Below are 24,683 nucleotides of genomic sequence, written 5' to 3'. Positions count from 1 at the left end.
TGCCTCATTTAAATGACAAAAGGGTGATGAGGAAAAAATAGCAGGCATGCATTTTTGGCATGTGGCTGATGTCTAAGAAAATAATATTCAAAACCCAGTGATCCTAAGAGGAATTAACTGAGTGGTGGAGTAGGGAGGGTGTGGCCTTTGGCCATACCTCTTTTTACTTGTTTTATTTAATTTTGCTTTCCTTATCTGTAAAATGAGGACCATCGCTGCCTCAAATGGTAAGATTAACTGAGTTACTCTTTTTAAAGCAATGTCTGGTACATGGTATATGCCCAATAAAGTATAAGTTTCTGTTTGATGAGTATTGTCAGGCACCTTTCAAAGTGCTTTACATATACTAATTCATTCAGTCCTCACAACTCCCCTTTGAGGTAGGTGCTATTATTATTATTTTTTTAATTTTAATTAATTTATTTTTTATTGTACTTTAGATGAAGGTTTACAGAACAAATAGTTTCTCATTAAACAGTTACTACACATACTGTTTTATGACAATGGTTAACAACCCCACAACATGTCAACACTTTCCCTTCTTGACCTTGGGTTCCCTATTACAAGCTTTCCTGTCCCCTCCTGCCTTCTAGTCCTTGCCCCTGGGCTGGTGTGCCCTTTTAATCTTGTTTTGTTTTATGGGCCTGTCTAATCTTTGGCTGAAGGGTGAACTTCGGGAGTGACTTCATTACTGAGCTAAAAGGGTGTCCAGGAGCCATACTCTCAGGGTTTCTCCAGTCTCTGTCAGGCCAGTAAGTCTGATCTTTTTTTGTGAGTTAGAATTTTGTTCTACATTTTTCTCCAGCTCTGTCCGGGACCCTCTGTTGTGATCCCAGTCAGAGCAGTCAGTGGTGGTAGCCAGGCACCATCTAGTTGTACTGGACTCAGTCTGGTGGAGGCCGTGGTAGTTGTGGTCCATTAGTCATTTGGACTAATCTTTTCCTTGTATCCTATTCTATTCATTCTCCCTTGCTCCCAAAGGGGTGAGACCAGTGGAGTATCTTAGATGGCTGCTCACAGGCTTTTAAGACCCCAGACACTACTTTCCAAGGTAGAATGTAGAACATTTTCTTTATAAACTGTGGAGGTAGGTGCTATTATTATCTCCTTTTTATAGAAGAGGAAACTGAGGCACAAGAGGTTAAGTGATCTGCCCGAAGTCGAATACCTAGTAGGTGATACAGCCAGAATAGGAACCCAAGGAGCTGGCTCCAGAATCCACACACTATATACACATTATACAACCTCCTATTTATCAATTTGTTGTAAGATATGGGCTCTGAGTGTTTGTAGCTAGAAGCATACTGCTCCAGTGGTGAAGAAATTGTGAGTTAATTATAAACCTTTGCATGAGAGCCCTTGGTTTTCATATCCAATTGTTCTGGGCTAGCTGTGTCATAGGGTTTAGTGGGTTGAGGGATTGATAGTCAAAAGCTAATCTGAAGCAGAGTGATATTTATTGAGTAAGTTAAAAGATTGGGCTAGTTATTTGGCTTTCTCCCCTATCCACCCTCTTCCAATCTTTATACAGGGTCATTGGCCAAGATCTGGAGATAGTTAAGCTGATATCAAAAATCAGAAATATGTTGAATACCAGTGGTATAAATAGTACATGTGGATCCATTTGGGAGGTTGCGGGAGAAACCAGGTGAGAAAAAGCAGCGTCAAGAGCAGAAAGTGGAAATGGACACAGGTCTGAGTCTTCCGAAGCACATTTATGCATGGCTGAAGGGTTATGGATGGTCCTCTGTAATAAACCAAGCTTCCTGACCAAGGTGAGTGAGCAGAAAGACAGAAGTCTTTAAGGACACGTAAATGACAAGGAAGGAGCCCTGGTGGCACAGTGGTTAAGTGCTTGGCTGCTAATCGAAAGGTCAGTGGTTCGAACCCACCAGCCACTCAGCGGGAAAAAGATGTGGCAGACTGCTTCCATAGAGATTTACAGCCTTGTAAACCCTATGGCACAGTTCCAGTCTGTCCAGTAGGGTCGCTGTGAGTTGCATTGACTTGACAGCCCTGGGTTTGGTTTGGGTTTTCTAAGTGACATGCCTGTGATGGAAACCACTAGATAGGCTACAGGCCTGAGGGAATGAAGAGTGAGCTTCCTAGATTGTAAATAATGATAAAAGAAGGGTGAAAACAAGGGTAATGAAGGAACAGTGACCTAGAAGGTTAAGTCTCAAATATATAGATACCAAAAGGTCAGCAAACAGGAACAAGGAGGCCTTTAAAGAAAGGACAGTTCATTGGGAATGTCTGTGAAATCTTTGGTAAATGGTCTGTCATCAGAAAATGAAGAGCAACTATGTTCGGTTAAGACCGGAAATCTGTGCCCTAGGGCGTCAGTTCTTAAAATCCTCCTCCAGAGACCTAGGAACCCTAGGAAGCAGGCCTGCTCAGCATCCAGGAGACTTTAGGAAAAGAGCTGGGAAGCTATGTCAGTGCCACTAGAGACCTGCTAACCCAAGGGGAGGGGAAAGGGCTGGCAGGACAGAGAGGTGATAATAATGCCAACTTCATGCATGAAGGACGCAGAGCCGAATAAAAAGAAGAAAAACATAGAAAACCCAAGAACATGACTTTTAATAAGGCAAATTGTCATGAAAAAGAGTACACACATGTACCTGGTCTAAATCCAAAGAAATTCCTTCAAAGGGCTCTGGGGACAGACTTGTGCTTTTGTGAGTTGCCATTGAGTTGGCTCTGGCTCATGGCCTTACGTATAACAGAATGAAATGTGGCCCAGTCCTGTGCTGTCTTCATGATCGTTGGTGTATTTGAGTCCATTGTTGCAGCTTTTGTGTCACTCTCATCTCATTGAGGGTTTTCCTCGTTTTTGTGGGCTCTCTACTTTACCAACCATGATGTCCTGTTGTAGTGATTGGTCTTTCCTGACGATGTGTCCAAAGTAAGTTAGTTAAAGTCTTACCGTCTTCGCTTCTACTGAAATAAATCACCAGGACTTTCTTCCTAATCTGTCTTTGCTGGAAATTTTGCTGAAACTTGTCCACTATGAGTGACCCTACTGGTATTTGATATGCCGGTGGCGTAGCTCCCACCCAAATCATAGCAACTGAAAGCAACCACAGTATGACAAACTGATAGACAGATGGTGGAGGGCAGACTTAGCCTTGTATAAATCCTCTTCTGTCTCCTTAATCACAAAAAGCATCTGGCTGCTTTAAAACATAAGGCTGCAAAACTGTGCTGAGCTCTGCCAACTGTGTGGGGAAGGGCTCAGCCACAGTCCCCCAACACTTGTCCTCTCCACCCTGCAAAAACCTGCCACAAGTGAGATGGACCAAAAGTTGGGGCTGGATTCTGTTTTCACAAAGAAATTGCCTTAGAACCTTCTCTAGAAATTAACTAGAAAAAAAGACCACCCCATGTTCCTCAAAATGTGTATTATAAACAATTTAATGCCCTTGAGAGTTCAAGGACATAGAGCTCCATTTTGGTTGCATTACACAATTATTCCCTTTACAATCTCTTATGATTCATTCAACAAATATGTATTGTTTGCCTACTATAAGCCACTTACTGTGCTTGTGTTAGGCCCTGGATGTATAGTGGTTTAAAAAACAAAACTAAGGAAAAACCAGACATCGACCCTGACCTCACTGAGTTTACTGTCTGGTAGAGGAAGAAGATGGTATGCAAGTGCACAGTTACATGCGGTGATAAGTGCAGTGAAGGAGAAGCTCAGGTGTCAGAAGGGAAAACATTTGCCTTGGATAGGGCAGTCTCTGAGGAGGTGACATTCCACCTGGGGCCAGAAAGCTGAGGAGTAGCCAGCCAAGGGAAGAATGGGGAGGAAGCCTATTCCAGGTGGAGGAAATAGCATGTGTGAAGACAAAGAGCTTGGCAGATTTGGGGAACTTAAGGAAGGCCAGTGAGGTTAGAGCATGGTATGGGAAGAGGTTCAGGGTGGGCAGAGAGTACCTGAGTGGCACAAGGGTTAAGTGCTCAGCCAAGATTGACAGTTTGAATCTGCTCAGAGGTGCCTCAGGAGAAGAGTCTAGCAGTCTACTCCCAAAAGATCACAGCCATTGAAAACCCCATAGAATGCAGTTCTCCTCTGAAACACATGGGTTCACCATGAGTTGGAGTCAACTAGATGGCGACTGGTCGGTCAACAGTGGGTAGGAGCAAGGCCACAGGAGGCCTCATAGGCCAAATCAGGGAGCTTGCAGGGAGATAGCTGCTGAAGGGTTTATTAGAGAATGATGAGATCTGTTTACATTGTTAACAGGTTATGCTGGCTGTTAGGTAGACACTAGATTGGAGGGGACAGGAGTAGAAGTGGAGAGACCAGTGAGTAAGCTGATTCCTACTGAGCAAAACAGCCAAAAGGAAGAAATTGTTGATTCTAAAAGATAAAACCAAGCACTTCCCTAAGATGGTAACAGTCCATGACAAGGAGACATGACTCCCCTCTCCCCGCTTTAGAGATAAAATAGAAAAAAAATTTAAACTCCATAGAAACCAGGAACTGTGAAGACCATTTCAATAGGCTCAACTTCTTATATGTTTCACTTCTGCTTTCCCAGCCCTTCCCCTATTTTCTAGTGTTCCTGAGAGCCACAAGGAACAGAATGATCTGGTACTTTTTCTTCTGGTATTGGCTGAAACTCAGTCAAAAATCAGTTGATGACTCTATTAAAACATCACATAGTAAAGCAGTTAGTATATATTCATCAGAAGTCCCTGGGTAGTGCAGATGGTTTGCGTTGCTCCACTGCTAATCTAAAATTTGGTGATCCGAACTCATTCAGTGGTGCATGGAAGAAGGGCCTGGCAATCTGCTCCCATAAAGATTACAGCCAAAAAGGATATGAACAGGCACTTTGCCAAAGAAGACATTCAGGCAGCTAACAGACATGTGAGGAAATGCTCACGATCATTAGCCATTAGAGAAATGAAAATCAAAACTACAATGAGATACCATCTCACCCCAACAAGGCTAGCATTAATCCAAAAAACACAAAATAATAAGTGTTGGAGAGGTTGTGGAGAGACTGGCACACTTACACACTGTTGGTGGGAATGTAAAATGGTACTACCACTTTGGAAATAGATTTGGCGCTTCCTTAAAAAGCTAGAAATGGAAGTACCATACAATCCAGCAATCCCACTCCTTGGAATATATAACTAGAAAAATAAGAGCCATCACACAAATAGATATATGCACACCCATGTTCATTGCAGCACTGTTCACAATAGCAGAAAGATGGAAACAACCTAGATGCCCATCAGCGGACGAATGGATAAACAAATTATGGTATATTCACATAATGGAATACTATGCAACGATAAAGAACAATGATGAATCCGTGAAATGTAACATGGAGGAATCTGGAAGGCATTATGCTGAGTCAGTTTAGTCAGTCACAGGACAAATATTGTATAAGACCACTATTATAAGAACTAAAGAAAAGGTTTAAACACAGAAGAAAACATTCTTTGATGGTTACGAGGTTGGGGAGGGAGGGAGAGGTGTATTCACTAACTAGATAGTAAACAAGAATTATCTTAGATGAAGGGAAGGACAGCACAAACTACAGGGGAAGTCAGCACAACTGGACTAAACCAAAGCTAAAAAGTTCTCTGAATACAACCAAACACTTTGAGGGACAGAGTAACTAGCAGGGGCGGGGGTCTGGGGACCATGGTTTGAGGGGACATGTAGATCAAGTGGCATAACAAAGTTTACTGAGAAAGTGTTGTGCATCCCACTTTGGTGACTGGCATCTGGGGTCTTAAAAGCTAGTGAGTGGCCATCTAAGATGCATCAGTTGGTCCCAACCCACCTGGAGCAAAGGAGAATGAAGAACACTAGAGACACAAGGAAAGTATTAGCCCAAGAGACAGAAAGGGCCACATAAACCAGAGACTTCATCAGCCTGAGACAAGAAGAACTAGATGGTGCCCAGCTACCACCAATGTCCGCCCTGACAGGGAAGACAACAGAGAGTCCCTGACGGAGCAGGAGAAGATTGGGGTGCAGAACTCAAATTCTAGTAAAAAGACCAGACTTAATGGTTTGACTGAGACTGGAGGGAGCCCAGAAGACATTGTCCCCAGACTCTCTGTTAGCCCAAAACTAAAACCATTCCTGAGGCCAACTCTTCAGACAAAGATTAAACTAGACTATGGAACATAAAATGATACTCGTGAAGAGTGTGCTTCTTAGCCCAAGTAGATACATGAGGCTAAATGGGCAGCTCCTGTCCAGAGGCAAGATGAGAAGGCAGAGAGGGTCAGAAGCTGGTTGAATGGACGTGGGAAATCGGGTGGAAAGGAGGAGTGTGCTGTCACAGTATAGGGAGAGCAATTAGGGTCACATAACAATGTATGTATAAATTTTTGTATGAGAGACTAACTTGAATTGTAAACTTTCACTTAAAGCACACCAATTTATAAAAGAAAAGATTGATTTTAAAAAAACTCTCAAGAAGGATTCTACATATCTAAATTCATGAAAATGCAATGTTCACAAAACAGGGTATTTTACCATAGCTAGATATGGAGAGAAAAACGGGAAGGAAATTAAAAGCTTTTCCCATTTGAAAAAAAAAAAAGAAAAGATTACAGCCAAGAAAACTCTATGGAGGAGTTCTTATCTACCTGGAGAAGAAAGATGATAATGGGGTTGTGGTTCACAATAATTCTTTTAGCCCTTGCTAAACCTTCTCAGGTCAACTTTGATTCCTGTTTGATCGCTCATAGTGAATTGTGATATATACTGGAGAATAGCAAGAAACAATATAAAACAGCCCTAAAGAATGTCTCATTAGTTTTGCCAGCAAGTTAACTTGTAAATTAAAAGGATGTAGGAGGGAAAAGATGTCATGGGTCTGTTGAACATTTAGCAGTACTTCATTTACTCAGCAAATATTTATTGAATAACTCTTCTGTGCCAGGCACTAGTCTGGGACTGCTTGCCTTCACAGATCTGTAGTGGAGAGGGACCAGCAAACAGGCAATCAGCAGACAGTGTGAACTACACTTAATATGCAAGGCTATACAGCCAGTGTGCCAGCACAGAGGGGACCATTGAAGTCTGACTTATGCTGTTGGCACAGGCTACCCCAGAGAAGTGATGTCCAGACTTAAACCAATACAAGGTGATAACTTTAGGGAGCTGGAAGTAGCCCAATAGGGATGGAGAGCCACATGGTTTATTCCAGTATTTTTCACTTGAAGCTGTTTCATTGACTCTTAGGCTTCTACAGTGTACTTTAAGCAAAACGATGTACCTTTGAGTATCTTTTAAGTAAAGATAAGCTCATTTGATAATGTGTTTTATTAATGGCCCCATCACCATTCTCCCGGTGGCACAATGGGTAAATCACTAAAGTATACGTGTCTGTATTTCAGTTTATCCATCTGAAACTCTATCAAGGAGTTTATTCTCTCTTTCATGGAGAAATTGTAAGAATAATTCCTAACATATGGTAAAGCACACATATCCTTTTATAGGGCAGGCTTGGAGTAATCTGCCCCTGTCGCGTGGTGCTCCCTCATGCCCCGAGATTAGAGCATGTTGCAAACTTGTTGATTCCAGTCTGTTGGGAGGCAGGTAGCATAATAACATGAGGTAGGTGGACAGATGTGCCTTCTGGAGACGGTACCGGTTCAGTGTACGAATGAGATAACTGCCAGGGGGAGAAAAGGGCGAAGTCACTATTCCAGGTGCAGGTCTCTGGGATGCTTAGTTTCCCAACACTTACTCCAGGACTATTCAGCAAACACTGTGCATTTGATTACTGACCTAAAGGTTGACAGCCTAAACCTATCCAGCAGCACCACAGCACAAAAGCCTGTCTATTTTTAAAAGATGATAGCCATGGAGCTCAGTTATACTCTGTAACACAAGCAGTTTTCATGAGTTGGAATTGGCTCAGTGTCAACAGTTTTGGGGTTTTTCTTTTGTTTTGTTTTGTTTGTATTCTGTGTTTAGGTTTACTATGGAATTTCTTTTCATTAGAACATATGAATTTTAAAATGTTTATTTGTTGTCCAGATTATTCCAGAAAGAGATTAAGACAGAAGGGTATGCTCTGGGTGCTGGTAATTCTTCCGGCAGCCCTTCCATCCTTTTTGTGTTCTATGTCATGCAGCCAGACTGTCCACCCAGCCTGGACCTCTGTCTGGCCTCTCAAGCCAGCTAGCCAGGACGGGGAGTAGGTGAAGATTAGCAGGGAGCCTGCTCTGTGAGTTTGTCTGGGGGTTGCAGTCAATACAGTTCTCATGAATGCTCGTACCCAGTCCTGACTAACCTCAGGTGGTCTTCTAGACGAGCCACATGGCAGAACAGCACATGACTGCAGAAGGCAGTGCCGGAGTGCTGTCTGTTTTTCTAGGGCTGAAAGGAATCAAGCACTGGAAATACTTAAAAAGATAAGAAGGCCTCATGTTCCTCTTGCTTTCATCTCTTTCCCACTTGCCTCCTCTTCTGCCACCCAGCCCATCACTGAGACAGCCTGCACCCCTGGACCTTCCATCCTTTGGTGTTTCCCAGGAAGGGGAATCAGAAAGGAAAGAGAAAAGAGCCAGCCTCCAGAGCCTAAGCCATTGTGCAGAAAGGACAGAGTCAACAATTGTGGTTTAGGCAAAAATGAGGACATTATTAAAGGCCACAAAGGTTTTGTGAAAGTTTTGGGCCAGTCTTTATTTTTTCCCCCCAGCAGGCAGCATTAGGGTCTTGAGGAGACTGTTTCTTAACGTTCGTCTGGAAAGGAAAAACCCCTCCTCTTGCTGTCAGAGTATAATGAGCTTGAGATGTCCTGTTTGATCTTTACACTCATGTATTTGATGTGAGATGTTTTAAATCCGCTTTCCATCTCAGCTTAAGCCAGATAGTCGCCAGGAGTTGGTGCCTCTGAAGGTTATGTGAGAAATACTAACTGGGGACTACATGGTGAATTCTGCAAAAGACTTAATCATCTTATTAACTCTCTGGCTAAGGTTCTTCTTTTGATTCTTCCCAGTTTAAATTATGTCATTTTAGTTGCAGCTATTTTGGGTAACATCTTAGCTAAAGGAAGCTCTAAAATGAAGATAATATAATGCAGTGATAATGAAAATAATTAGATTAAGCACATACTAAGTGTAGGCAGTGTGTGGGGCATTGATGGTTCAGTGGTAGAAATCTCTCTTTCCATGTAGGAGACCCGGCTTCATTTCCTGGGCAGTGCACCTGCGCAGCCACCACCCATCTGTCAGTGGAGGCTTACATGTTGCCTTGGTGCTGAATAGGTTTCAGTGGACCTTCCAGACCAAGACAGACTAGGAAGAAAGGCCTGGCAATCTACTTCCAAAAATTAGCCAATGAAAACCCTATGGATCACCACAGCCTGAGCCCTAACCAGCCATGGGGATGGTGCAGGACCGGGCATCATTTCTTTCTGTTGTATGTGGGTTTGCTACGAGTCAGCAGTCAACTCAGTGGCAGCTAACAAGTGTAGGCAGTTAATATATACATTATCTAGAAACTTTATAGCAACTCTGCAAGATAAGGGTAATGATAATGGCTCATTCACTGAGTGCTTAATATGTGCCAGGCCATATTCTAAGTGTTTTCCCTGAATTAGTTTATTTAAATTTACCAACAACCCCATGAAAAAGATTGTTTTTTGTACTCATTTCACAGATGAGACAAACAAGGCACAGAGGGGACAAAGTCACAAAGCTGGTCAGTAGGTAGAGCCAGGAATCAAACTCGAAGGCTAACTGCAGAGCCATGCCCCTAACCATGTGTACACTGCCTCTTATTTTCACTTCACAGGTGAGGAGCCTGGGGCTCAGACTTTACTTGCCCGGTGTCATTTCAGTTCATAAGGGACAGAACTTCAACCCACGTCTTCAGACTTAAGTCTAGAATTAGGTTGAATATATTCAAAGCCTGGAAGCCTAAATGTGATGAGAAAAGTAATGTTCAGAAGGAGGTGGTAATGCTCAAAATACAACTAAATAAAGATGGAAACTTTGCTTAGAAATGGAAACTGCCTGTAGACTCCCTGGTCGTCTTCTCCCTACCTCCCAAAATAAAAGGACATGTTTTATTTTTTCCTTAGGATTTAAGAAAGAAAGCTCTTTCACTTCCATTCTGTGTTACAGGGAATATAAGGCCAGATGGACAGGGTTTACTCTTAACAACTGTTCAGTAATCCTATCCCCTCCCAGCCAAGGCCTATGCAGAGGAGGAACTGGACTCATTTGTACGTTTTCCAGATTGCTGTTTATAGGAGATGCGTGCGGGCCACCATTCAGATCTCAGACGCTTAGAAAGATCCTGCAAGCCAGAAATTGAAAACATGCCACTAATACCCAGCAAAGTAGAATGATGACAAAACCCACTTCAAAGCCCCATGCAGGGAATAGTCTGACAAAGAGGAGTCAAGGGTATAGTCAGGGTGTTTGCAAACTCAGGACCTGAGACTCTCCTAAGGAGAAGAAATATTTCTGTTCCCATAGTGGAATGCATTGGTGATGTGGGGCTTAAAATTTTTCTCTGACTCCCTGGGAGTATGGAGGAGAAGAGTTATGGGAATGGTGTTAGAGGCTGGGGGTGGGAGGGTGGATTTAAATGGACACACAAAAGCCTTGCCTCCCAGTGCAGTGGAATCTAAACAATCCTAAATAGCTCAGGCTCACAAGTTGGCATCTGCTTCTGAACTGCCACCCACTGCCCAGAGCAAGGGCTGATTTCACTTGGGGATCACTCTCCTTAAAGTAGAATCGGGGCAGGGAGAGGGTGTTGGGAAGTGAGACAGCAGTGTCTTGATTTCAAGGTGACCATCTTGCTGCTAGTTTGCGTGAATGAGTCCAATTTTTCACTTATTTGCAGACAGATGCTGAATTATTGGGGAGTTTATCTTCATAGAAGGATGGTGCAAATGGTTAATGCATTCAACATCTAACAGAAAGGTTGGAAGTTGTCTCAGTTATCTAGGGCTGCTATAACAGAAGTACCACAAGTGGATGGCTTTAACAAAGAAAAATTTATTCTCTCATAGCCTAGGAGGCTAGAAGTCTGAATTCAGGGTGCCAGTTCCAAGGCAAGGGTTTCTCTCTCTGTCGGCTCTGAGGGAAGGTCCTTGTCATCAATCTTCCCCTGGTCTAGGAGCTTCTCAGCACAGGGATCCCAGGTCCAAAGGACGTGCTCCCCTCCTGGTTCTTCATTCTTAGTGGCATGAGGTCCCCATGTCTCTCTGCTCACTCTTTTCTATCTCAAAAGAGATTGGCTTAATACTCTGGTTTCTCTTCATATCGCATAAATCTTTCGCCTTTTTTCAAAAGAGATCGGCTTAAAACACAACCTAATCTTGTAGATTGAGTCCTGCCTCATTAACATAAATGCCTCTAATTCTGCCTCATTAACATCATAGAAGCAGGATTTACAACACATAGGAAAATCACATCAGATGACAGAATGGTGGACCATCACACAACACTGGGAATCATGGCCTAGCCAAGTCGATACATATTTTTGGGGGACACAGTTCAATACATGACAGGGGTTGAGTCTACCCAGAGGTTCATTGGAAGAGAGGCCTGGTGATCTACTTCCAAACAATCAGCCATTGAAAACCCTATAGAACACAGTTCTACCCTGACGCATATGTGGGCACCCTGAGTCAGAATTGACTTGACGGAAACAGGTTGTTTTTTCTTAACCTTCATAATAGTTTGTGTCTGTTCATTGTTATATTCATTTATGCGCATGCCCATGAACATCACCATACTCACTTTTGTGTTTTCCTATTTTTGTCAGAGACACGCGTGCAGACCAGGGCCATGCAGATACTGCTGCCTCTAATTCCTTCAGCCCTGAGTACCTCACCTCTGAACCCCAGCAGAGGAAAGCAACGTGGTCGGGAGCAGTTAAACTTCGGCTAAAGCACAGGTAAGAGCACAGAGGTCACTACTAAGCATTTAGAAAAGGGACTTGTTGGCTGCTAGAAGAGGGAATTGGGGAGTAAGATACAGGCTAATGTGAGATAGAAGCTCAGAGTTTGGAAGGACAACAGTCTTTTTTTTTTAATTGTACTTTAGGTGAAAGTTTACATCTCAAGTTAATTTCTCATTTAAAAATTTATACACATACAGTTTTGTGACATTGGTTGCAATCCCCACAACATGACAGCACACTGCCCCTTTCCACCCTGGGTTCCCTGTGTCCTTTTGTTCAGTTCCTGACACTTCCTGCCTTCTCATCTTGCTTTTTGACAGGAGTTGCCCATTTAGTCTCATATATTTGATTGAACTAAGAAGCATGTTCCTTACGTGTTATTTTTGTTTTATAAGCCTGTCTAATCTTTGTCTGAAAAGTGGGCTTCGGGAATGGTTTCATTTCTGGGTTACCAGAGTGTCCGGGAGCCATAGTTTCAGGGTTTTCTCCAGTCTCTGTCAGACCAGTAAATCTGGTCTTTCTTCATGAATTTGAATTCCATTCTACATTTTTCTCCTGTTCTGTCGGGGACTTTCTCTTGCGATCCCTGTCATAGAGGTTGTTGGTGGTAGCCAGGCACCATCTAGTTCTTCTGGTCTCAAGCTGGTGGCATCTCTGGTCCATTTGATCCTTTAGTCCTTTGAGCTGATATTTCCCTTGTGTCTTTGGTTTTCTTCTTTGCTCTGGGTAGGATGGGACCAATAGTTGTATCTTAGATGGCTGCTTGTAGGCTTTTGAGACCTCAGACACTACTCACAAAAGTGGAATGTAGAACATTTTCTTTATGAACTATGTTATGCCAATTGACCTAGGTGTCCCCCGAGACTATGGGCCCCAGCCCCAGCTACTCCGTCCCTCAAAGTGCTTGGGTATGTCTAGGAAACTTCTGTGCTTTTACTCTGGTCCAGTTGTGCTGACTTCCCCTATATTGTGCGTTGGGAAGGACAATAATCTTAATGGCAGTTTTCAAACTAGGTTCTAAGAACTCTAAAGTTCCTGGAAGGTGCCTTGCGGCGGAGGCGGGGGGGGTCCCTCAAATCATTTGATTCAAATATCTTTTTTAAAAATACATCACAACTGTTTTAAAAACTATAATTAAAAACACAAAAGTTACATACCAACGTTGTATACTTTGTAAACAACCATTCTGTTAAATTGTACAGCAAGTTCAATTTATCTCTGAACTGATCTTCTTTGAAACTTCTCTTGTCATCTCTAACTGAGGAGTATCCTGAGATTGCAGTGTTGTCATTGTTAGCTGCTGTCGATTTGGCCCCTAACTCATGGTGACCCCATGTACAAGGTAATGAAACACTTCTTGGTCCTGTGCCATCTCCAGATAGGTTATGGGTCAGACCATTGTGATCTATAGGGTTTTTCTTGGCTGATTTTTGGGAGTAGATCATCAAGTCTTTCTTCCTAGCCCTTCTTAGTCTGGAAGCTCCACTGAAACCTGTTCAGCATCATAGGAGCACACAAGTCTCCACTGACAGACAGATGGAGGCTACGCATGAGATACATTGGCCAGGAATCTTACCTGGGTCTCCTGCTTGGAAGGCAAGAATTTACCACTGAACCACCAGCGTGCAGCTCCTTATCTTCCTAAGTGAGATTACAAGAGCAAATGTAACATGAATGCTTTCTTTGTACTAGGTGGCTTTGCGTATGCTATCTCATTTAATTCTTACACCAGTTTTGTGGTGTGTTCACCATTATAAAGGAACTTGTTGAAGAATATTCAACTAGCAGGTAATGAATGGATTCAAACTCAGGCATTTTGACTTCAGAGACTGAGCTTATAGCTACTACATTCTGTTGCCTCAGGCAACATAACAGAACCTACTTCAGAAGACAGCTGTGGAAATTCAGTGAGGTAAGGTATTCAAAGCACATAGTACAGAGCCAGTGTGTAGAAATAAATGTTAGGTGGTGGTGCAGGGATGATGTTGTGGTTATTGTTATCATCATCATTTTCATTGTTATCGTATAGATTTGTGTGCCTGCATGAAAGGCAGTATAATGTAGTGACTAGAATAGGGACTGTGGAATCATACTAAATGAAAAAAACCACTTGCCATCAAGTTGATTCCAATTCATGGTGAATACATGTGTTGCAGAGTAGAACTGTGCTCCATAGGGTTTGGGGTGTCTTATTTTTGAGACATAGATCGCCAGGCCTTTCTTCTGAGGCACCTGTGAGTAGACTCAAACCTCCAACCTTTTGGTTAGCAGCTGAGCATGTTAAATGTTTTTGCCACCTAGGGACTCTTAGTTGGCTAGGATCTTCAAAATTTAGAGAATCAGAGCCTCTTTTTTAAAAAAAATAGAGGTGATTGATAACTTTTTTTTTTTTTTAATTGTACTTTAGATGGAGGTTTACAGAACAAACTAGCTTCTCATTAAACAATTAGTACACATGTTGTTTTGTGGCATTGGTTACCAACCCCATGACATGTGAACACTCTCCCCTTCTGGACCTTGGGTTCCCCATTACCAGCTTTCCTGTCCCCTCCTGTCTTCTAGTCCTTGTCCCTGCACTGTTGTGCCCCTTTTGTCTCCTTTTGTTTTATGGGCCTGTCTAATCTTTGGCTAAAGGGTGAACCTCAGGAGTGACTTCATTACGGAGCTAAAAGGGTGTCTGGGGGCCATACTCTCAGGGTTTCTCCAGTCTCTGTCAGGCCAGTAAGTCTGGTCTTTTTTTGTGAGTTAGAATTTTGTTCTACATTTTTCTCCAGCTCTGTCCGGGACCCTTTATTATGATCCCTGTCAGAGCAGTCAGTGGTGGTAGCCGGGCACCATCTAGTTGTGCTGGATTCAGTCTGGTGGAGGCTGTAGTAGTACACATCAGTCATTTGGACCAATCTTTCCCTTGTGTCTTGGTTTTCTTCATTCTCCCTTAGAGCATCGTATTTAACAAGAGTCCACTGGGCTGTGGAAGTTTCAGTGCCAAAGCGCTCAACGTCAGAAAATAGCAGCTAGGAAGTTACTGCGCTAGCCTGGGAGAAAAATGATCGTGACCTGAAAGAAAGTGGTGGTGATGGGACAAGAAATGAGACAGATTAGAGATAAATTTAGGAGGCAGAATCAATAGCAGATGACAGTGAGGTGAGGGAGAAGAAAAGTTAAAGAGTGACCCCTAAGTTTCTGCCGGGGGGTACTGGGTTGCATTTGTGGGGCCTTTAGCCAGGACAGGAAAGGCTGGAGGAGCAGAGTTTGAGAAATAGCAGGGGTTAAAACAGTGTCAGCACTGGAATCACACAGAACTGGGGTTGAGCTTGAAACAGTTAAAATATTTTACAAAGCAGTCCCTAAAATTTGAATGACACAAACGAACACAACTGTATATCCAGCTGGAGCCGTAGCCACAAAGAAATTGGCTTTAAAAAACAAGCTGGGATTGTCTTTATCGTGTGGTCAAAGCTGGCCAACAGGACAATGTCTTTATGAAGGGACAAAGTGAGGGAGCAGATGGGCAGGCAATTTCCTTTTTAAAAGTCCTAACGTGGATGTCGTATAAATCAGTCTTGCTCATATCCTATTGGCTGGAAGTCTACTCTGTTTATACTCTTATACTCTAATAATTTTATGTGTATGTGTCTTGCCTCCATAACCATATTGTAAGTGCCTATAAAAGTCCACCTTATAGCTCTTTCCTCTCCCCCAGAGGTCTCTCTGCAACCAAAGTGTTACTGATAGGGGAATGAACTTGGAAATCGGAGTGGTTCTCATCCCAATTATATTAAGATTGCAAATCCTGTTTGTTTTTTATTTTTTATTTTGCAATAATTTTAGTCTCACAGGAAAGTTGCAGAAATAGTACAGTGATTTCCTGTACACAATTCACCCAGATTTCCCTAATGCTAACATGTTACAACCCTAGCACAAATATCAGAACTAAGCAATTAGCATTGATGTGATGCTACTAACTACAAACTTTCACACTATAGACTATAAATTAAAGACTTTGTTCAGATTTCACCAATTTTTTCACTTAATGCCCTTTGTCTGTTCTAGGATCCAATCCAAGATCTTATATTGCATATAATTGTCATGTCTCATTAGTCTCCTCCAATCTGTGACAGTTTCTCCGTCTTTCCTTGCCTTTTATGACCTTGATGCTTTTGAAGAATACTGGTTAGTTATTTTGTAAAATGTCCTTCAGTTTGGGATTGCCTGATGTTTTCTCATGATTGTTGTTGTTGGGTGCTGTCGAGTCGGTTCCGCCTCATAGCGACCTGATAGGACAGAGTAGAACTGCCCCATAGGGTTTCCAAAGAGCGGCTGCTGGATTCAAACTGCCGACCTTTTGGTTAGCAGCTGTAGCTCTTAACCACTGCGCCACCAGGGCTCCTTTCTCATGATTAAACTGAGGCTATGTATTTTTGGCAAGAATACACAGAAGTGATGTGTCCTTCCAGGTGTATCACATCAGAGGTTATATGATGTTGAGGTATCTTATTACTGGTGATGTTAATCTTGATTACTTGGCTAAGGTGAAGTCTGCCAGGTTTCTCTGCTATAAAGTTACTGTTTACTGAATAAATATATTAGGGGAGATAACTTTGAAACTTTGCAAATATCCTGTTTTTCTTCAGACTTTCTCCTACTAATTTTAGCATCTATCAGTAGATATTATTATTGTGATGTTCTAAAAATTATTTTGTATTCATTCCTTCTACACTTATTAACTGGAATTTTTCTGTAACAAAGAGTTATCCCATTGTCCCCATTTATTTACTTACACAATTATTTACATCCGTAAGTACTCCTTGATGTTTATTTTATTCTATGGGTTATAATCTAATATTACTGTTACTTATTTTGTTGCTCAGATTATTCCAGCTTTGGCCATTGGGGGCTTTTTTAAGCAAGCTCTGTCTAAGTACTGTCTTGAAATATAGAAAAGATTGAGGTGCTAATGGTCTCATTCTTCCGTGTAGAGAAGACCATGATGTGCTTATAATCTTCTTAGAAGTCTTACAAGTGTTGAGGTGGGAGGTTAGTGGTGGACATTGAACAAAACTAATTTCTGACATATTATAGAACTTATACATTAATTTAGGAATTGGCAAGTGCTGAAGCCCTAGTGGTATAGCGGTTAAGAGCTATGGCTGCTAACTAAAACGTCAGCAGTTCGACTCCACCAGCCACTCCTTGGAAACCCTATAAGGTAGTTCTGCTCTGTCCTGTATTGTCGTTTGAGTCGGGATCAACTCAGCGGCAACAGGTTTGGTTTTATTTTGTTTGTTTGGAGTCACCTCATAAACCAGTTCCAAGTTCAATGGGTCACAGGTGTATATAGCTCCTTCTTAGTATAGATAATGGTAGTATAGATAACCACTGATGGCACAGTGGTTAAGCACTCAGCTGCTAACTGAAAGGTTGGCAGTTCAAACCCACCAGCTGCTCCATAGGAGGAAGATGTGGCAGTCTGCTTCTGTAAAGATTTACAGCTTTGGAAACCCTATGGGGCAGTTCTGCTCTGCCCTATTGGGTTGCTATGAGTTGGAATTGACTCAACAGCAGTGGGTTTGGTTTGGTTTTGGTTTAGTATAGAGAATAGCCAGGAAGGATTTTCTCGCTTATTTTGTAAGAAAAGAAAACAGAGAAAAAAAGGAGAAACCTCTTTTTCCCAGGTATATATACAGGGACTAAGAAGCCCTGGTGGCACAATGGTTAAGCTTTTGGGTGCTAACCACCCAGCGAGTCTGTGGGAGAAAGGCCATAAAGATTACAGCCAAGAAAACCCTATGGGGCAGTTCTACTCTGTCACATACGGGTCGCGGTGAGTCAGACTTGACTTAGCAACACACAACAACAGACAGGAACCAACCCACCAACCAAGTTAGAGAGAGAAGCTTTTCATGGCCCAAAGTTTAATATTCTCAAAGATCCAATCCCATTCCTTCTTTTCCTGCTTAGAGCCCTGAATTCTCTTATCTAACTTGTCAGGAGGAATTTTTATGATCTAACTTATCTTGGCAGAAACTTCCTCCTAAAATCTATCAAGCCTTGGGCTACAGTCGTTCAATGAGTTGGTAAAGGAGACAAAATGTTCTAGCTTGAAACTCAAGATTTTCCAAACCAGTGCTTTCTTGCATAAACTTCTTATCCCTTCTCATCCTCCACCACCAGTCACAACCATCATTACAATAACTATTTGATCTAATTATCAACCATTCACCCAAACATGGTGATATATTGTAATAGGTTATCTTCACCCATACATGTGATATATTGTTATCACATACATGATATGATGTGTATGTCAAAATGAATGAATAATAGAAGCCCATGGTTTGACTCCTAACTCACCCTCACCCTAGCAGCAAGGTTAGTTGAGCTGGCACTGTGCACTTCCCTTGTTGCAATGAGTCCTGTTCCTGTGATGCTGAAGTGTTCTCAGGACACTGTGCCGTAAGAAGCCTCTAGGTTTATGTCCTCGTTAGACGTTGAACTAGAACTGCTGCTTCAGTAGGCCACTGGTTCCTATTTAGCTGAAACAAAAATCATTACCCCCCACAAATAAAGCAAACTGATACAACCAATTGATTGTTTTATTTCCTCATTTGGGGTTAGATATATGCCTCCCACACTGTGAGAAGCTTGAAACAGTTAACACACATTTTTTTATTTTCCTATTTCATTTCGTCATACTGTTTCTTTTATGTATTTATTTTTATTGTGGTAAAAATATACATAACAAAACACTTGCCAATTCAACAATTTTTACAGGTACAATTCAGTGACACTGATTACAGTCTTTATGTCGAGCAACCATTTTCACTATCCTTTTCTGACTTATTCTGCCACCATTGACATAAACTCAGAATTAACCACACTTTTGCAGATGGTAGCATTTTTACATGTGGAGGAGGGTGCCCGTTTGGCAGAGATCATTCGAGGGAACTTCCTGATTTCAGTTGAATGCATTTTATCAGCAGATGCTTTTCCTTAGTTCCTTCCTCCCACTGCCCACAAAATAGAAATCTGGTATTTCTAAGCTGCATGCGATTGTCCAAGATGCTGGCTCTTCTCCGGAAAAATTACTAAGGATCACCTTCTCTTCTTCCCTCTTCTAGAGCAGGGATTGAATTTTAATTAGCCAGTTTGCAGGGGTGACTGGGAATGGGAGTCCCTCCCACTTGCACAGAGTTTAGCGAGTTCAGGGCGGTTCAGGCTGTCTAGCTGAAGGCTCATCGAATTGTTCTGAAGTCTTTACCACCCTGGAAAGAGCAGAAAGAGCAGAAGCAGGGTGAAATGACTTTTTATCCCACTCCTGAATATGACATCCGATTGGCTAGAGGTTTGCTATCTAGGATGTTTGTGTTTGCCACAAGGTAAGTCCAGTACTAGGTGAATGAGATTCAGACTCTTTCGTTGTGGGATTCTCACCAGACAGGCCTTGAACAGGTGTCTTTTTAATGTCGTGCTATATCTGTTTATAATGGAAAATAAATAAGGATATATTAAGGTTAAGCCTGCCCTCTAAATTGTCGTGAAAATTCTCATTATTTGAGCACCTCACGTGATTCAGTGCACTACTAATATTTCTGTTTGGAAGTTTTCAATAATTTTCTCCTACATGTATATGAATATAGTCGTCGTATTTCTTATGATGTGCATGTGTATCTAGAGAGAATGGCTTTTTCTCCCATTTACATTAACCAATGCTTTCTGTTGTGTACTTCATGGCTTTGCTTCCTTGTTTCCCTGGGGAATTTCAGGGTAAGTATCTATGTTTCTCACAGGGACTGGTTATGTACCTTATGTATTAGTAGCTGAGTCCCTCTCTATTTGCATTGCTGATTTTTGTATAAAGAAATAGAACCTGTGAGTATATTCTAAATTTTAAAAGTACCTCTTCCCATTCCACTTTGAGATTATAGTCATACATGAAAAGAAATGTTGATTATTGAGATTGCCAACTACCTTATTTAAATCAATCACAAGTGAAGGTTTAAATACGTCATTGTCTTTCCCTTATTGACATAGTTTGAATTTAGCTTTTATCCTTTTCGTATATAGTCTTAATTAGAAATTTTCCTTCAGAGTTATGCTTAATGCCAATGTTTGCTGCTAGGGATGCTTTTACTGAAAAGAAAATCTCAGGTAGAAAAGGAGCAGCTAGATGAAACAGTAATGGTAATGTTCTAGACCTCAAGTTGACTTGACTTTTATAATTACTGGCATTCATTTTTTAATTTTTATACCTTGTAAAAGGTAAAAAAAAGAAAATTTGAACTGCTGATTTATATTATAAAATGCACTCATATATAAAGAGAAGGAACACAGGGCTGGTTTTTCAAGTTTTAGTTGGCATTCTTTCCTTTGAAAGTGAATAAGAGAGAGCATTCTTCTGAGTCTTATTATATTCTCCCTAACAGTGTTAGGTTATGTGTGGGTGGTGGTGGTGGTTAAACTCCTCCCTGTTGTAAAATTTATTATGGAAATATTGGTAGGTAGTCACTGCAGAGCAGAAGCAAGCATTCTTAAAGTTTGCTACACTTTCAGCTGCTCTGCCTCAAAACTTTGACTATTTGTTCATTCAAGTTCCCATAGTATTCAGAAATTTTATTTTAATGAACAGTTCTTTCCCGGTATGATTATTTTTAAAATACAGATTCTTCTTTTGACCGTGATTTAAGGTTTCTAACTAAAATTTATGCTTTCTGTCCTTTTCTTTGTTTTCTTGTTGCCTTTAGTTTCTAGATGAAGAGAAAGACAGTAGAACAGAGAAGAGAAAAACACAGCCCAATGCATCAGACTTACTCCAAAAGAGGATTCAGTTTCTTTAGTGTTGAAGTTTTGGGGGTGTTTGTTTTGTTTAATGGAGTGATGTTTAGAAAAATCATTACCAAAAGGCAAGGCTTCTGCCTCACAAAAAACCCCTTTCTCCATATGTTTTGATAAATGCGATTTAATTTATTCTTTGGCATTTTATAAGAAATAATTAGCTTGATTTTGAAATCTCAGTTGGTATTGGATTCCTTTAAACTCTCCAAGGACAATCTTCTGTGAGTTTTGTACACTAACAGAAGTGTGTCCAGCTGTAGTGGTCGAGTACCGTTTCTCTCCCCCACTCCTCAGCCCTCCAGTTCACTGGGTTGGAGGGGAGGATGTCACACACCTTGTACTGTTCAGCTGCTGTTCCTGCCAACAGGGAGATCCCCCAGGCGTCTTTGCCGCCCACCCCCAAAAGCAGCAGTAATTCAGGGACAGGTCCCTGGGTGGTGCAAACGGTTAACTCGGCTCAGCTGCTAACTAAGGCCACTCAGACATGCCCTGGAAGAAAGTCCTGGCAGTCTACTTCTGAAAAATCAGCTGTTGAAAACTCTGTGGAGCACAGTTCTACTCTGTCGCACATGGGGTCACCGGGAGTCAGAATCCGCTAGAAGGGCAACTGTTTTTTTTTTTTTAAATTCAGGGGCACATACAGTATCTCTAGTTCTCTGTAACTGTGAGCCTATCTGAGATCCATGAGAGCATGTTTGTGGGTGGGGTGTCTGCGTGTGACTGTGTGTATCTGTGTGTGGAAGAGAACAACAAACCAGCATGAAAGTGAGTTGAGAAGCAGAGATTATTAATGGATAGAGTTTATGCTATTTTATTTATACTATGCTATTCTATTTAAAAGGAGCCTTGGTGGTGCGGTGGTTAAAGCCCTCGGCTGCTAACCGAAAGGTCGGTGGTCCAAACCCAACAGCTGCTCCGTGGGAGAGAGATGTGGCAGTCTGCTTCCATAAAGATTTACAGCTTTGGAAACCCTGTAGGGCAGCTCTACTCTGTCCTACAGGGTCGCTATGAGTCAGAATGGACGCTGTAGCCATGGGTTTGTTTTTTTTGGTTTTATTCTATTTACAGGAGTCCTGGTGTAGCAGTGAGTAAGTGCTCAGCTGTTAACCGAAAGGTTGGCAGTTTGAACCCACCAGCTGCTCTATGGGAGAAAGATGTGGCAGTCTGCTTCCATAAAGGTTACAGCTTTGGAAGCCTTATGGGGCAGTTCTCCTCCATCCTATATATAGGGTCACTGTGAGTCAGAATCGGCTTGATGGCAATGGGTTTTTATTTTTATTTTTTTATTATTTATTGCAGTTGAGTTTGAAAGTCAATAAAAGGCAAAGATGAATGCTACTGTAGACCATAGATATTATAGTGTTTGCGTCAAATTCTGCCATGATTTATATGCAGGCATTGAAGTATGGGAAGGAGAGTTGAATATTCTGATTCATCTATATGTGTCAGAGTTAGGGGAAGGTAGAAAGAGGGGAATATTCACCTACTGATGACTAAGTGGAGAGCCCTGGTGGGGCAGTGGTTAAGAGCTCAGGCTGCTAACCAAAAAGTTAGCAGTTCGAATCCACTAGCCAATCCTTGGAAACCCTATGGGGCAGTTTTACTCTGTCCTATAGGGCTGATGTGAGTCGGAATTAACTCGACAGCAGCAGGTTTGGTTTTTGGTTTTGATGACTAAGTGAAAAACACCCACATCCACTGTAGTCTCTCTCCTTTGTGGTAATATATTTATGTGGTCTTCAGTAAAAAAATGTTTTGAAATGAAGAGTGGAGAGGAGATGAAACTTGTAGTTAGGGGAATACTGGAATAGGTGTTGGGTAATGGGGAGAAGTATCTTACAAGAAATGGTTTTTTAAAAATCTTCTTTGCAAATTGTAAGTGTTATAGTCTTATGTTTGTATGTTAGCAGACTTCACTCTTACTTATAATTCAGTTATTGAAGCCAAAAGTCCCCAGGGCATATTATCAGAAAGTGACATTTAAAAAGAACTTCTCTTTCCAGAAAGGACTGTGTGTTACTATGGGGTTATATTACCAAATGCATACCTTTCTACTCACTGAACCACTTTTTAAAGACACAGAATATTACTAAGGTGATTTTAAAAGCCTTAGAAAAGTTTGCTTTTTAGGTTTTTTTTTTTTTTTTTTTGTGAATCCAGAAAAATCTGAGGTATAACCTTGAGGAGCCCAGAAGTAGTCTTAGAGACTAGAATTTACAGGTGCTCTAAAGGGCTAAAAGGATTTCTTAAAAGTAATCTCTTTGTCAAAGCAATGGTAAGGGACAATTACCACTTTTTTTTTTTTTTAAGATGGTGGGTTTTTTCAACTCATTTAAGAAATTCTTGAGAGCTTTCCTGTCTCCCGGGAACATTTAAAAAACGTATCTCTCAACATAGGTTGAGTATCATTCTAGTGAGAGAGAGTTCCTTCTAGATCTAGGAATGAAATAATGTTATGAGTGCATAGTTAGGACTCAGTGTAGCTTGACTTGGTCAAAGTTTTTAATTCTGCTATTCTGCCTTTTTATTTTTAAATTACTGTTAATTCGGATTCATCACTGTCAGTTTATTCAGGAATTTTTTTTTTTTTAAATGTATGTTAGATGAAGGTTTACAGAGCAAACTAGTTTCTCATTAAACAATTAATATACATATTGTTTTGTGACATTGGTTGCCAACCCTGCGAAACGTCAACACTCTCCTCTTCTGGACCTTGGGTTCCTCATTACCAGCTTTCCTGTCCCTTCCTACCTTCTTGTCCTTGCCCCTGGGCTGGTGTGCCCATTTAGTCTCGTTTTGTTTTATGGGCCTCTCTAATCTTTGGCTGAAGGATCAACCTCAGGAGTGACTTCATTACGGAGCTATAAGAGTATCTGGGGGCTATACTCTCGGGGTTTTTCCAATCTCTATCAGACCAGTAAGTCTGGTCTTTTTGTGTATGTGTGTGAGTTAGAATTTTGTTCTACATTTTTCTCCAGCACTGTCCAGGACCCTCTGTTGTGATCCCTGTGAGAGCAGTTGTTGGTGGTAGCCGGGCACCATCTAGTTGTGCTGGACTCAGTCTGATGGAGGTAGTTGTGGTCCATTAATCCTTCGGACTAATCTTTCCCTTGTGTTTTTGGTCTTCTTCATTCTTAGGGATTATTTTTTAACCCCTAAAGTGCTGTACATTTTTCCATCAGCATTTGGGGCCTATAATTTTCCTGTAAACAGGAAATGCCTAAGAAAGCATTTTGTCAAGTATGAATCATCCATTCTTCTATTACTGAAGAAGACTGAATCCCCCGAGATTACTTGTACACTGATATTTGATTGCTCTTCCTGAGTTTGTTTCCTCTGTAAAGTATTAAATGGGGCAGTTTCACAATAACTATCAAAATGGCAAGGTCATTTACCCTTTCAGACAGCAATTCCACTTCTAGGAATGTCTTCAGAGTTATCTATGTATATGTCAAATAGTATATGGACATGGTTATTCATTGCAGCACTATTCGTAATAGCAAAAGGCTGGAAACCAAAAAATGTCTACAAAAAGGTTCTGGCTCAGTAAATATGATATATATACACAGTGGAATACTAGGCAGCAGAAGGAAAAAAAAGGTATGAGGAAGCTCTGTAAATACGTAGAAAGACCTCCAGGATATATTCTTAACTACAAACAAACAAGGATAGAACACTGCATATAGTTCCTTTTGTAAGAGTCAAAATGAGACTATATGTTCATATTTGCTTGTATTTGTGTAACAAAACACTGGAAAAGATAACACCAGAAGTTAACAGTGTTTAGCTGTAAGAAAGAAAAGGTATGGGGGGGAGAAAACATGGAGAGCAAAATTTCTCAATGTCTGTCTTTTTATGACTTTGATTTTTTTTTTTAATTTTTATTTATTTATTTATTTATTGTACTTTAGGTGAAGGTTTACAGAACAAA

The 24,683-nt window shown here is 41.3% G+C and overlaps 1 protein-coding gene across 1 annotated transcript in view; it reads left to right on the top strand.

Annotated features, from left to right (window-relative positions):
* Window positions 1–24,683, top strand: part of SHROOM3 (shroom family member 3) — a 411,264-nt gene that overhangs the window by 324,296 nt on the left and 62,285 nt on the right. Inside the window, exon 3 of the mRNA XM_004383125.2 lies at window positions 11,780–11,911. Within this exon, the coding sequence (XP_004383182.1) occupies window positions 11,780–11,911 (132 nt within the window). The remainder of the gene's footprint in view (window positions 1–11,779; window positions 11,912–24,683) is intronic.

Source organism: Trichechus manatus, unplaced genomic scaffold (assembly GCF_000243295.1).
Source record: "Trichechus manatus latirostris isolate Lorelei unplaced genomic scaffold, TriManLat1.0 scaffold00105, whole genome shotgun sequence".
Lineage (NCBI taxonomy): Eukaryota > Metazoa > Chordata > Mammalia > Sirenia > Trichechidae > Trichechus > Trichechus manatus.
Note: the sequence above shows the minus strand (reverse complement) of the source record. Positions and strands in the feature narration are given on the sequence as shown.